The sequence below is a fragment of the Mus caroli genome, chromosome 17 (assembly GCF_900094665.2).
Source record: "Mus caroli chromosome 17, CAROLI_EIJ_v1.1, whole genome shotgun sequence".
NCBI classification, from domain to species: domain Eukaryota; kingdom Metazoa; phylum Chordata; class Mammalia; order Rodentia; family Muridae; genus Mus; species Mus caroli.
The window spans coordinates 2,812,408-2,827,066 of record NC_034586.1 but is presented as its reverse complement, the minus strand read 5'-3'; the positions used below and the strand labels follow the sequence as shown (position 1 = coordinate 2,827,066).

The 14,659-nt window shown below is 48.8% G+C and overlaps 1 protein-coding gene and 1 pseudogene across 9 annotated transcripts in view; both read right to left on the bottom strand.

Moving 5' to 3' along the window:
* Nucleotides 1-12,311, bottom strand: part of Synj2 (synaptojanin 2) — a 97,692-nt gene extending 85,381 nt beyond the window's left edge. For all 9 annotated transcript variants that reach the window (XM_029471528.1, XM_029471525.1, XM_029471526.1 and 6 more), the window contains exon 1: nucleotides 12,106-12,311. In XM_029471528.1, coding sequence (XP_029327388.1) covers nucleotides 12,106-12,232 — 127 coding nt within the window. In that variant the 5' untranslated portion in view covers nucleotides 12,233-12,311. The remainder of the gene's footprint in view (nucleotides 1-12,105) is intronic.
* Nucleotides 12,312-13,766: 1,455 nt separating this feature from the next.
* Nucleotides 13,767-14,418, bottom strand: LOC110283900 (annotated as a pseudogene).
* Between the last annotated feature and the right edge of the window lie 241 nt (nucleotides 14,419-14,659).

The window sequence follows — 14,659 nt, the reverse complement described above, 5'->3', positions numbered from 1 at the left end:
CTTCCAGAGGTCCAGAGTTCAAATCCCAGCAACCACATGGTGGCTCACAACCATCCGTAACGAGATCTGGCGCCCTCTTCTGGAGTGTCTGAGGACAGCTACAGTGTACTTACATTAAATAAATAAATAAATCTTTAAAAAAAAAAGGTAGAAGAATGTCAACTGTTAACAATTTAATACTGATAATACTGATTCTAGTAAAAGATCTTGATTGATATTTAACCCCAGACAAGAAAAGCCAGTAAGTGAATTACAGCATCTAGACAGCATGTCACACTTGGGATGTCCTTAGATGTGCTGACTTTCATAACATGTTATGTCCCTTTCATGAAACCTGGAGTTCAAGCACATCCGATTTCCATGTGGGAGACTCACTCCTAGGGAGCACGGAGCTTTAGGATGGGGGAGGTGTTAGTTATCAGACTACTGGTCGTAGGAACAGTCTCCTGAACGAACTTCCCTGGGTAAGAAGCAGAAGCCCCACCCTGCACACCCAGGTTTCTAAGTCTGTGTGTTTAATCAAGGCCTGATTGGGAACATTCACCAAGGAACCCATCAGATGTCACAGTAGTTACTGGCATCCTTATTTATCAAATATCCACCCTTTCCCCCAGCTCTGTGTGTGTGTGTGTGTGTTTGCTGAGGTGGAGCAAACACACACATATAGGTATGCAAATGTGTATACACATGTGCATGTGTATAGAAGCCAGAGTTCAACACTGAATATCTTTTTCAATTGCTTTTCAACTTATTTGGAGTTAGAGTCTCTAAATGAAGCTGGAGCTAACTGCTTCTGCTAGCCTGGCTGGCCATTGAATATCCGGGTCCTTCAGCTTCCACTTCCCCGAGCTAGGACAATAGGCAGATGATGGGGCCTGAGGTTTTTTGTTGTTGTTGTTGTTTTTGTTTTTTTACATGGGAGCTGGGGTTCTAAACTCAGTTCACTTTACTGAATAATCAATCAAGACACCCCGCCCCAGGTCAAATGGCTACCTTTTAAATAAACTAAAGCAATCCATTTTTGCCAGCCCGTCTAAGGCCTTGGAGTGGCTTGAATGAGTGCCTCAGGGTTTTGAACACTAGGCCATCCCGCTGCTGGTGCTGTTTGGGAAGGCCGAGGACGTTTTAAGAGACAGGGTCTTTCAGGAGGACATACACCATTGGGGGTGGGCTTTAAGGGTTCATAGTCTCACCCCACTTCCTGTGTGCTTCCTGCTCCCTGCTGTGAATGGAAATGTGATCCAACCAACTTCCTCTTCAAGAGACCAGCTACCACACCTCCTCAAGAGACCAGCTACCACACCTCCTCAAGAGACCAGCTACCACACCTCCTCAAGAGACCAGCTACCACANAGACCAGCTACCACACCTCCTCAAGAGACCAGCTACCACACCTCCTCAAGAGACCAGCTACCACACCTCCTCAAGAGACCAGCTACCACACCTCCCCTGTCAATGCAGACGCTCCCTCTGGGACTATAAACTCAAGAATCTATAAACTGCCTTGGTCATAGTCTCTAATTGTAGCAACAAAAAGTCATATAGCCCTCTGTCACATTGCCCTGTGTTTCCGGCCTCATTGCTGGGCTTTATAAATGTACCTTTGTGAGGTAAACTTGACACTTACCAAACAATTTCAAACCTTCTGGTCTAATTCTTCACCACCCAAAAGTATATAGAGTCTCTCCCACACCAAGACACCTCAAGACACTCTGGCTTGTCTCTGAGACATCTCCACAGGTCAAACTGATCTAAACAACCTCTCACTCAGGCCATCCTCTAGATTGTGTCAAGCTAGCGACCAAACTAGCACATAATACTTTCCACTCTGATTTGACCTCCTGCACACTCGAGGGTCTGTCTGTCCATCTGTCTCCTGGAAGGCGCCAAGAAGCTCAGACATAACTATCCTTCGCTCCTGGACATCTCGGGACCAGATCTTAGGAATTTCTGGGTGTCCAAGATGGACATCAACACCTTAAGTTCCTCAGACTGTTCAGGACAGAGAAGACAGCCAGGAAGTAAAGAGCCACCTGGGATCCCCAAGAAGTGGTGGTGGCACCATCTCCAAAGCCCACTCCTTCTTAGGCAGGCACTGTTAAGATTTTCTTCTGAGCCTATTTGCACTTTGAAGGCATCTTCCAGTCAACTCTTAGTAGCCCCAAGTTTTTCAACAGCAAAGCTAACCTGAAACCTGGATTAGAGGATGTCACCAAGGTCAGATGCACACTCAGAACCTGGGGTGACTAGGCCACCTGTGCACAGACAAGGCCATGACTGTTCTTCATTTTACATTTGGTTTATACGGTTTGATACTATTTTAGTGGTGATCTCCGAACAACAAACTTCCACTGTGGCTTAAAACTCTCATTGTGGGTGGGGCTGGGGGTGGGCCGCAGGCCACAGTGCTCGTCTAGTAAACACAGCGTTCAGGGGAAGCAGGGGAGGGACAGAGGACTCATCAAAGAGAGAAGCCTACCTCAGTAAGCTCCGCCAGGGGCTGGGAGCCACTGTGTGGTTTAGGAAAGAGTGGCCCAGAGGCCTAGTGTGGAAGTTTTTTTTTTTTTTAAAGGAGGGGCTAGGAGATGCTGGGGCTACCGGAGAGTGGGCATCCGGTGACTCCATCTCCAGAGGATCTGTGCCTTCTTTTGACCTCAGGGTACCCGCACACAAATGGCATGCACTCGCACAAACATACACAGAAATAAATTCTTGAGGATTCTTGAGCTGAAGAGATGGCTCAGTGGTTAAGGGCACTGACTGCTCTTCTAGAGGTCCTGAGTTCAATTCCCAGCAACCACATGGTGGCTCACAACCATCTGTAATGGGATCCGATGCCCTCTTCTGAGGTGTCTAAAGGCAGCTACAGTGTACTCATATAAATAAAATAAATAAATCCTAAAAAAAAAAAAAGGATTCTCATGATAGGAGAAGCCATGTTTGTTGTAATCATTTGCTTCCTGGTTACGATTCTGAACAGTAGGAGGATTAAGTAACCCTCCCCTGAGGGAAGAATGGTTTAGGGAGGCAGAGCTCTAATAAAGCCTCCTCTCCCACGGTAGTGATAAAGTAAAGCCTCAATACTTCACACACATACACGCACACACGCGCACACACACACACACATACACACACACACACATGCACACATGCACGCATGCACACACACACACACACACACACACGCACACACACCCTGCCCTGCCCTGCCCTGCCCCGCCACTGCAGCAGACTCTGCATTTAAAGATCCGCAGGTGGTGCAGATGGAGAGTCAGGGTTTTACAACACTGTACTTGCTTTGTGATTTTTGCCTAGCAGAGAAGGAGCCCAGAGCCAACCCTGAAGGCTAAGTTGTCCCATGACTTGGTCTCTGTGGCCACAGCAGCTGTCACGTTCCCTGACAAATGTGCACCAAGTTCCGGATGAGGGAAGCCAGGCAGTCTCCCGTTCTGAAGGACCCACAGCACTGGTATTTGCTTCTAGGTGGACATGTGCGTCCTCTCAGGGAGAAAAGGTACCTGAGACCATGCAGCTGACCAAAAGGCGGCAGCCAGGATAGAAAAGCAGATGTCCCATGTGGCGGCCACCTCTCTAAGGTCAGTTTACCACATGGAGCAGCCACATCCTTCTCTGCCCTTGACTGATGGGCAGAGCAGACACCAGAGGGGCTTGCTAAGGGGAACAGTTTCATTTTTCTGGGTAAAGATGACTTCCAACAATGCGAATCATCAATACTCACACAAAGGCAGCCCTGTCAGGAGGGAGGAATGCTAGCTAGATGCCAGGTTCACTGTTCATCTTCATCTTTAAAAAGAAATTTATTTATTTATTTATTTATTTATTTATTTATTTATTTATTTATTACATGGTGTTTTTCCCACATTTATGACTGTGTGAGGGTGTCAGGTCCCCTGGAATAAGACTTATAGACAGTTGTAAACTGCCATGTGGGTGCTGGGAATTGAACTCCAGTCTTCTGGCAGGACAACCAGTGCTCTTAACCATTTCTCCAGCCCCTGAGACCTCATCTTAATCTTGACAAGACAATGGGATAGCCATATCTACCCTGCCTGAGCATCTACAAAGGACATATGGCTCCGAGCCTCCCCAAGACCTGCCAGGATGGGGCCCTGTTCTCAGGACATGCATAGCTTTACCTAAAGCAGACGTGATCTGAGGACAAAGCAGGAGCTTGCCTGCACAGTGGGCATGGGGTCCAGGAGAGCAGAAGAGAGGCCCATCATCCTCCGGGGCTTGAAGGTGTAGCAGAGCACGCACAGAGGTGGGGGGTTGGGGGGAGTGCTGCTTTCAGGGTGAACTCAGACCTCCGTGTTTGTACATCAGGACATGTTCCAGGCCACCAGAACAAGTTGCCACCTGTCTTCTGTGGCTAACGCATTCCCAGAGAATCCTGTTCTGAGGCATTTGTTAAGCCAGGAAGCCTCAGGAGCAAGTAGCACCCTGCCAGTCCCATATATCCTAAGTACAGACAAGCGTGTGCTGCCAGGTGCACCTAGCATTCCCACACAAACCCTGGCAAAGACACCAGTGCCCGCCCAGCACTGCCTCTGTGCCCAGCACTGCTCTGAACACCTGCCTGACAGAGCATCCCGCTCCCAGGACAGACTAAGCAAGGAGAGGAGGAAGCGGGTGGGTCTGCTCCTACTGAGCCGACCTCACTTAGAAACTTCTGACTCAAATCCAGAGCTTGGGATAGCCCAGCCCTACATCTCATCTGTAACAGTCCTCACATTCCCAGGAGTGCCCTTAGGGAGCCTGAGGTGACAGGGTTTCCACTGTATGACTGTCTTCGTTATTGTTCCTCGCTGACATGAAACATGATCGCCAAGGCACCTTTTTTTTTTTTTTTTTTTTTTTTTTTTTTGCTTGCTTGAGACAGGGTTTCTATGTGTAGCCCTGGCTGTCCTGGAACTCACTCTGTAGACCAGGCTGGCCTTGAACTCAGATATTCTCCTGCCTCTGCCTCCCAAGTGCTGGGATTAAAGGTGTGTGCCACCACGCCCGGCTTCAGTGACATCTTATCCGAGGAATTTTTTAAAAAGTTAGTTGCCTTACCTTGTTGCTTAAAATGTATTTTCTTCAAGCACAACATTTAAAAGAAAGCATTTGGTTGAGCTTTTGCTAGTATTTCAGAGGGTAAGTCCATGGAGCACTGGCTAAGAGCTTACATCCTTATCTGTAGGCAGAGAGGGTGAAAATGAGCCTCGTAGGGGCTTTTGAAATCTAAGCCTACCTCCAGTGCCACACCTCCTCCAACAAAGCCATTCCATTCTAATCCTTCCCGAACAGTTCCACAAGCTGGAGACTAAGCATTCAAAGGCAGGAGACTCCTGGGGGGTGGGGTGCCCTCATTCAGTCCAGCACCCCATGGGGAAACTGCTTTTCACTCAGCACCTGGATGCTGCAACAGGATCTGCTAAGACATCCACAGCAAAGACCACCAGGGCTTGGGCTCCGCTCTGCCCCCAAGGAATGCAGGCTTAAAGCGCACACACTGCTTTAAGCATCAGGTTTGTCTTTAGTGATGCCCCAGCTCTGCTCAAAAAGTAGGAGACTTCTTTCCAAGCAGGGGCCTCCTCTGTAAAAAGTGTGTCAGATGAAACCAGCTCTAATTGGATGGACTGTGGGATAGACATACTCACCAGCGAGCCCACAGGACAAAAGGACAAAGGGAGGTGTCTTTCTTCAAATATATATTTGCTTATTTTTTTTATAGCAAAATGGCATTTTACCTCAGACACGTTCTTATGCCTCTCTGTGCCTCAGTTTCTCCAAGTATAACATAGAGCTCACTTGTATAGGCATTATTCTGAGTATTAACCATTCAAAAAGGCACCGGACTCATATTATCAAATGCTAGCCAGCTATTGTCAGGTTGAGCCAAAGCTTATTTTTTTTTAAGGGTTGGTTTCTAAAGCTATTTTTTTTATTATTTATTATGTGTAAGTACACTGTAGCTGTCTTCATACACTCCAGAAGAGGGAGTCAGATCTCCTTATGGATGGTTGTAAGCCACCATGTGGTTGCTGGGATTTGAACTCCGGACCTTCGGAAGAGCAGTCGGGTGCTCTTACCCGCTGAGCCATCTCACCAGCCCCCAGAGCCAAAGCTTATTTAACTGGTTAAAAACCTCAAGCCCTCAAGCCTACTTGCAACAACCCCCCTCCCCCCTTGAAGCTAAACAGGCTCCTGATCTGTGCCTATTTCCTGACATGAATGCTTCAGGTGGAGTTCCGGATCAAGGACCTGGTGACTCTTGAAGCTTTTCATTCACCTAAATTTTCATGAAGAAAGAACAATCACAGTAAGTTGAAGCCCTCCCAGTAGGGCCTTAAAAATGGGAAGTGCCCTTAGCTGGGCTGTTCTGGACTGAGAATGGAGCCAGCCTGCCTACTGACAGCCTTGTGTCCTACAGCATGGTAAGGAGCTCTGAAACTTCCACACTTTCAGACACCTACCTGGCCTGATTTGACTTTTGACTCTTTTTATTTATTGGTTTGTTTTTTCGAGACAGGGTTTCTCTGTGTAGCCCTGGCTGTCCTGGAACTCACTTTGTAGACCAGGCTGGCCTTGAACTCAGATATTCGCCTGCCTCTGCCTTGGGAACCTAGTTCCCAAGTGCTGGGATTAAAGGCGTGCGCCACCACACTGGGCCTGACTTTTGACTCTTAGTAGGTTGGCCACCTAGCCCACTCAGAAATGTTTAGAGACTCCAACCTAGTTCCCAAGCGTGGCTCAGATCCGTTTATCTGGGGTTTCAAAGGCAATCAAGTACGGGCAAAATGGTCCCAGTCCTCATTTGGCAAGGTTGTAGAAACTGAGCAGCCAAAAAAAAATAAATAAAAAATCCAGAAGTAGGCCATGGCCCACAGACTGGCATGCATGCCCAAGGCAGCCAGCCTGGCAGTCTGTAGGGCGTAGGGTCAGAGGACCAGGAGCCCCCATACCTCCCATGGCGAACTGCTTCTCTGTTTTAATCAAACTAGCAAACATAAACAAAACACATTTTGTCCTCCTACTTTGAAAAGCATATCTCCCTGACTGACCAGAGGGCCAAGTCTAAAATGCGACCAACAGGCAGAGCTGCCCAAACCTGGCTCCTTATCTTCTTCCACTGTCTCCTGCATCGGCCTTCTGCCTCTGCCAGGGGTCTCACGTACACACAGCAGATGCTCAGCTACCTTAGGTTCCATTCTACTTGCCCCACCCAGGCCCCAGGGGCCTATGGAAGGCACCACATTGGCTAATCAGTCAGGGGCCTGAGGAACATCTCTGCATCAGCAAACAGGCTGGGTGGTTTGCACAGCAAGGCACAGGGTGCTGGAGAGCGGGAGACTTCAGAAGGGCAAGCACAGAAGCTGGAGGACACAGTCCCTTGGCTAGTTCTAATAAAGGGGTCCCCCCCCCGAGCCCACCAGTCAAGGATCACCAACTCCCAAATGACCTGAATTTGCTCACCCTGTTTCTATTGTGATTATGAACTTACATAGTCTGTAGGTGACTAGAATTAGTAACAGTGTATTGAACATTTCAAAATGGCTGAAGGAGTAGATCTAAATTTCCTCATCATAAAAAACAAACAACTGTATTTGAAAAGAATATGCTAAGTGGCTTAATTTAGTTATTCCACATTGCATGGATCACAACATCACTGTGTCCACATAAAGATGTCTAATTTTTTAAATTTATGGCAAAATAAACAAGTTGAACAGAAATAAGAGAGAGAGAATAAGAGAGAGAGAGAGAGAGAGAGAGAGTCACGGGAGAAAAGTAAACTCTCACTCACTTGGCACAGAATAAATTACATTTTAGGAGGATCTTTTTACTCACAGCGGTGGTGGGAAAATAGTAATTTATTAAAATATTGATAGCCACTAATATTATATATAAGTCCATGAGGTTGATTTTTTCTCCCCTCTGTTTCTCTGTATGATTGAACACTTTCGCAATTAAATGTTAAAAGTGAAATTTTGAGCCACACTGTGCCAATGAGAGACCATTCAGAACTGAAGCAACAATAACTTCGCAGCAGGAAAATAGACATGTTTACCTAGTTTTCATTTTTATAAACAGGGTGCAGAGAGAAAGGGTCCACATACAGTAATAAGGGGCCCATCAGCTGCTGTAGCCCTGGCCCAGAGCTCCAATTGCCCAGATCAGGACTTTTCTGTGTCCATCTCTCTTCTGTATCTCTACAATGGCCCCTTAATGGTTCTCTGCAATAGCCCTACACATTTTGGCTACAGAGCCTAAGAAAATGAACAGTTCTAAAGGAGCCTAGCCGGGCTCAGGGTCACCTCACTCATGCAAACCAAGCATGGCTGTGGCATCTAACACACACAGCAGCTGGGCTAGTCAGGAAACCAACTGGCCACGCACAACCTTTCCCCAGAAACCCCCCCAAAATTTAGTAGCATTCGCCAACTGTTTAAGTCTCTCAAGCCTCCTTCCCTACCTCTCCCTGTCTGTCATCCATCAATAGGGACAAGGCTAGAGGAGGATGAGGTGGTGATCAGCCAGCAAACGAGGTGTAACACACAGGGCTCTTCCCAGGCGCCACTCACTCTGAAAGCAGCTGGAATCCAATGAGGATCAACATGTTTCATCTGTCTAAACTGAGTCTAAAAGAGACAGAGACAGAAGAGTCCTGGCACTCAAGGTGAGAACATCTGTATACTGGGAAACAGACTCCAAGCACTCACTCGGGTCACCACAAGGATTACCAAGGTCTCCAAACTGGTGCACCTATCTAGGCACCTTCTGCCTCTGGAAGACCTGTTATCCCTGATGCACACAAAAGATGCTTAACTGAATTCTATCCAACCAGAACTTTGGAATTACTCATCCAACAAGCCTCCTGCTAGCAGGCAGGAGGATCTAGTGTAGGGACTACCAGCAAAGCTCACCTTGGAAGAGGATGGTGGCTTAGAATAGGTGAGGACAGGTCACAGACTCTCTCCCTCACCAACTGCTCGTGGTTAGAATTCCTTAAGCTCAGTATTCAATCCAAGAGCCCATCTTTCCAAATTGCCTAAAACCTGTAAGGCAGTGCACAGCCAATGACTAGGAAACATTTCTTAAGATGGCGTCTCCGGTAGGCCATGTACTAGGAAGGTTCTGGCACACAATGTGGGCAGAGATACACTCAAAGCTGTTGGCTCAGTCATGCAAGTCACCTATCATGCCCAGTAAAAGTGTGGATACAATTTAGAGCACAGAGGCCAAGAAAGACCATTAGGCCGCCATGCCCCTTGCCCATAAGGAAGGTGTCAGGATTGGACTGCCATAAACGTACTGTCTTCACATGCCTCTCTGTCTCTCCCACTGCTGCCTCCACTCAGGAGATAGTGCACCCACCTTCCTTCCTTCCTTCCTTCCTTCCTTCCTTCCTTCCTTCCTTCCTTCCTCGAAGGCTTATTTATCATTTATTTGGGGGTGCTGGAGAGTTGACTCAGCAGTTGACACAATGGACACTCCCAGAGGACTCAGGTTTGATTTCCAGCATCCATATGGTGACCCACAGCTATGTGTAACTCCAGTTCCAGGGATCCAACAGGCACTTGTGGCCTCCTCAGACACTGCACATGTGTGGTACACAGACACATATACTAGAAAAACACTCAAAATATAAAATAAAAATTAATTAAAAAAAAAGTTATTTGAGTGGGTGGCACATATCTTTTATTCTGGGAGGTAGGGGCAGATAAGTTCCAGGTCAGCCTAGGCTATGAGACACTGTCTTAAAACAAACAAACAAAAAAAGATTTATTTTTATTTTATGTATATGGGTGTTCTGCCTGAATATACTTCTGTACACCATATGTGCCTGATAACCTCAGAGGCTAGAAAAGATAATCAGATCTTCAGGAAGTGGAGTTACAGACAGTTGTGGACTGCCATGTAAGTGCTGGAACCCATGATCTACTCCTCTGGAAGACCAGGCCATCACCACCTCTCCAGTTTTATTTCTTGGGGAAAAAGAAAGGTCAAGGAAAGGAAAGGAACTCAGCTATCTGTCCCTGGGAAGAGGTGGCGATTTCAGGTTCAGAGTCATGCCATCCAACAGTGAGGCTGTTAGGATGTTTTAAAAGTACAAAGCAGTAACTTTCCTTTCTAATAACAAAGGCTCTCTTGTAATCCTCTCACAACATTATCAGCAAAGGCTACAATTTCTTTAAAAAAAAAAAAAGAAAAAGAAAAGAAAGAAAGAAAAAGTTTCATTTTGTTGACCATGGAAAACAAACCCAAAACTGCAAGTAATCCAGCCAGTGGTCTACTGAAAGCAGACAGTAGGTGGGAGATAGAAGTGTAGAACAGGAGAGAAGGTTTAGAATGTGACAGTTCTTTTCATTACAACTTCTGCTGTAATCCAAAGTACTGAATCATTGCTACCATGTAAACACATAGTGGCCCAAACTCAAATGCATGATGGGAGACACCTGTTCCAAGCGGCTTCAAAATCACTCTCACTGGGGTATAAATTTGGCTTGGCATTGCTGAAAGGCATTTTAACCTCTTTGAAGTCACAGTAACTTTGTATCATGAAATTTAATCTTTGGGTTCTGAGAAATGTGTTATGGAGTAAATGACTAAAATGGAGTGGAAATTTCCATGGTTTTCTTTCAAGGCTGCAACAAATGACCAAGCTTGGACTTTTCAGGACAGAACTCCAACTGCAATAATGTGATAATTATTCCACGACTGTCTACTTTTGACACAGAATCCTCCTTCCCTAATCAATTGACTGACAGCAAGCCAGATATTTGCTGTTTCCCTTTTCTGTGTCTGTATTTGGCCAGCATGTTTTGAGGTCTGGTTAGGATGTCCAATCTGGTATGAAACTCCGGGGCTTAATCCATCTTCCCATTGATCCTCCCGCCTTGAATAGCCAGAACGTGGGCTGTATTCCACCACACCCAGCTTGATAAATTACACATTAATGGCATGGTCCAGGAAGTAGAAATTGATGCACCCCCTTTAAGTCATGGTGTATGTGCACACAAAAATATGGATGTTGTAGCTTGAGCTGACACATCCAAACCTGAGAAAAGGAGTCATGAAGCGCTTTACAAATGAGTGCTGTGCATTTCTTACCTCCTAAAATATAAGTGATCCTGTTTAGCTAGGAACACCAGGAGGATGGACAACTGGACACCCACTGTCTTAAACCTGCCCTTCAAGGCTCATCATTAAAACCCTACTGATCCTATCTGACTGTTGGCTTTATGCTACCTAGATCTTCTTGCAAATGTTAATTACAAAACTAGGGATCCGGAAGTTGGACTTACCAGGAAGGCATGCACCGCATGACATCACCAAAATAGCCACACACAAGTCTGTGTTGCCTGGAGCAAGTGTCTTAGCCTCTTTAGGCCCCAGTTTGTTTATCTTTATTGCGAGCTAAAACTGTAAGGGTTGTGTAAGAGCACAATGATCTCACAATTTCTGAAGTCAATCAATGAAATACAATGGCTTGCCCTCACCTAACACCCATCATAAAGATAAAGTCACTAGAGAGTATATTTGCTTCTACTCCTGCTTCTGATGGAGTATTTATAGGAGACAAATGAAGGTTGCCATCAACCATTCTCAAAGTCTGTTTTTGGTGCCTACGTGTCATCCCTTCAGGCAAGGCAATGCTGCTTTGGTGTATTCAACAGGTGCACAAGCATGGGAGCACTAGGTGGACTCCTCAGGGCACCCTCCTCAGGGTGTCCAGAACATGCTGGGTTTCGGCACTGAGCACCAGGAGCGGAAATCAGAGCCAGTTGGCTCTCCAAGAACAGACGCCCGCCCCCCAAGCCCCAGGAAGAGCGCCCCCGGAGACACCCCCGCCCCCAGGCGAGCGCGATGCTTCGCCCAGCCAAATGTGCCAGCTCTCTGGTGTCCCCCCCCCCCGCACCCAGTACTCCCGCGGACAAGCGCCCCTGGCCATCCCCAAGCCGCCGGGGTCCTCCCCGTCGGGGAACCGAGCGCCCCTAGTCCTCAGGTCTTTACGAAGTCGCTCGCCTTCACTAATTCCCTCCCTCCCTCCCTCCCCGGCGCTGCTGCCCAAGTGGGGAGCACGGGGAGCGCGGCACTCACCCAGCGTGGCCACTGCGCCGGCCTCGAAGAGCAGGCAGTCGCCGCGGCCCCGCGCCTCCAGCAGCACGCTGCTCGGGCCAGTGGGGTCCAGCCGCGCCAGCAGCCGCAGCCCTTTGCTTAGAGCCATGGGCGCCGGGAGCAGAGGAGAGCGGGGGCCAGGTCCCGCCCGAGGGCGTGCGGCTACCAGAAGTTTCACTTTGTGCCGGGCTCCAGCGCCCGGGGCTCCTCCCCTCCTCCTCCTCCTCCTCCTCCTCCGCCCGGGCCGGGCCGCACTGCCCCGAGCAGGTGAGGTGGCGCTGCCGCCCAGCCTCTCCGACGACGACCGCGCTCCCCCAAGCGGCGAGGCAGGCACCTGCGAGCCACAGCGGGAACCCAGACTGCGCCCGGTGGGCTTGAGCTCGCCAGGGCTCAGTACTCCGGGACAGTCCTCCCTGCTGGGGGCGGCTGCGGGCGAGGGAGATTCCACACATTCCTCGCCGCGGAGGAGGCTGCAGCCGCGGAGAGCCTCAGGAGCCCGGACCCTGCCCGGATTCCCGCGGCCTTATATGGGTAGCTGGGGGCTGCGGGCTGAGCAGGGCTGGCAACCCCGCACCCCACCCCTGCCGCCACCGCTTACCCGGCGCAGCACTTCCTCCCACGCCCACCCCACCCCTACGCCTGAGACCCGGGATGGGGCCATTGGGTTCTGTGCCTCAGTCTCCCTAAGTGGAACTGCAGAAACGCAAAGTGGCCTTCATTCTGAAACTACCGTGGTGATTGAGTATGTTCTTGTGAGTGGTGTGTGTGTGTGTGTGTGTGTGTGCCTGACACACTCTTTAAATGCTGTCTTCTACCGAAGACTTTAATTCACTGTGCGACCCAAACTGGTGTTGCGTTGTGTCCGAGAGATGAGACATCTATTCCCTGCTATCTCCTTTACCGCGTGACCTTGACCTCGCTGAGATGCACATGGCCTCGCCTATCAGAGTGACAGGTGAGGAACAGTGCCACCCCCACCTGAGGATCTCAGCGCCTGTTCTTGCTCAGCACTGATGAGTGTTCTGTGATCTGCAACCTTCAAGCAACTCGAGGCAAGGCCTCTTGGTCCTTGGGTCGGGTTGGTCAGGATTGGTCTGCTAACCAAGGGAGAGCGCAGCCAGGTCTAACTGGAAGCACCTTTGGGCACGTTTGGAGCATCCTTTCCTAGTGTGATGCCTCTAGAGGTCCAGCAGGCCACCCTAACAGCTGGGTTCCTCTCTGCCGCCCGCCCCATTCTGCTGTGCTAAGAACAAGAGTGGCCCATGGCTTTCGGAGGTTGGCTCTCCACAGCTTCTTTATATGGTGGAGAGAGAGATCACCACCCCCATGTAAGTAGTGTAACATTAAGTTTAGCAAACTCGGCTGGGCAGTGGTGGCGGGCACCTTTAATCCTAGCACTAGGGAGGCAGGCAGAGACAGGCAAAATTTTATTCTTCATAGAAACAAAGTCACCCTCAACCACCTTCCCTTTTCTTTATCCAAAGCAAAATAAACAGCTGCTCCATCCAGAGGGGTGACAGCAGCCCTGGGTGGTCCAGTGGAGATGAAGCATTTGTTAGAAAGCCTTAGTCTCAAGTCCTAGAGTCGGCTCCCCTCTCCTCCTCCCCCTTCACCCCTTCTCCTCCTTCCCCTTCCCTATTCCTTCACCACCCCACCCCCCATTCTCCCTTAGACTCTGGTGCACTCTCAGACAGGTCATGGTCCAACTGCTGGAATCTTCCCAACTGTATATCCCACAAAAGTTTCAGGACACGGGCCTGCTCTAGGGTCAGCTCCCATACTTCATAGTCAGATACCATAGTTACCACACCTTTCTTGAGAGCAGTGGGCAGCCCCAGCTGCCTCAGCCCTGGCTCCATGGAGTTTTAGGAGCCCTGAATCCAGGCTCACAGTTAGAGTTGCTTTGTTCCCAACTCAAGCAAAATCCATTTCTATAAACTTTGTGAAGCACCCAGTCACCTCTTCCTTCATGTAGTTGGTAAGAGGGAGCCCAGCATCACCTCTCAACTTCTTGCTGACCCGATGCGGAGTGTCTGTATTTGTCAGATGGGCTTCCACCCAAGGCCACCACCACCATCTTGTTTTTGCCAAAGAACATCGAGTTGTGCTTCGAGGCGTTCGTTCCTGATGCCCTTCAGCATGCTGTTCCTCATGCTGGCCACAGAGACGATGGAGAGGTGGCTGTAGGTGCCCTCAAACTTCTGAAGCTCTTCTACCAAGCTCTGTCTGCCTTGGTGCCAAGCCTTTCTTGATAGTTTTTGTTAAGGAAACTTAGTCTCACTTGGATTTGGGCATTGCCTCTAGATTTCTATTGTTGTGTTGTGATAGATACTGCGAACAAAAGCAACTTGGGCAGAAAGAGTTTATTTCATTTTACAGTCACTGTCCCCTCACTGAGGCAAGTCAGGGCAGGATCTCCAGGCAGAAACCATGGAGGAATGCTGCTTCCTGACTTGCTCTCTATGGCTTACTCAACTTCCTCCTCCTCCTCCTCCTCCTCCTCCTCCTCTTCCCCCTCCCCCTCCCTCCCTCCTCC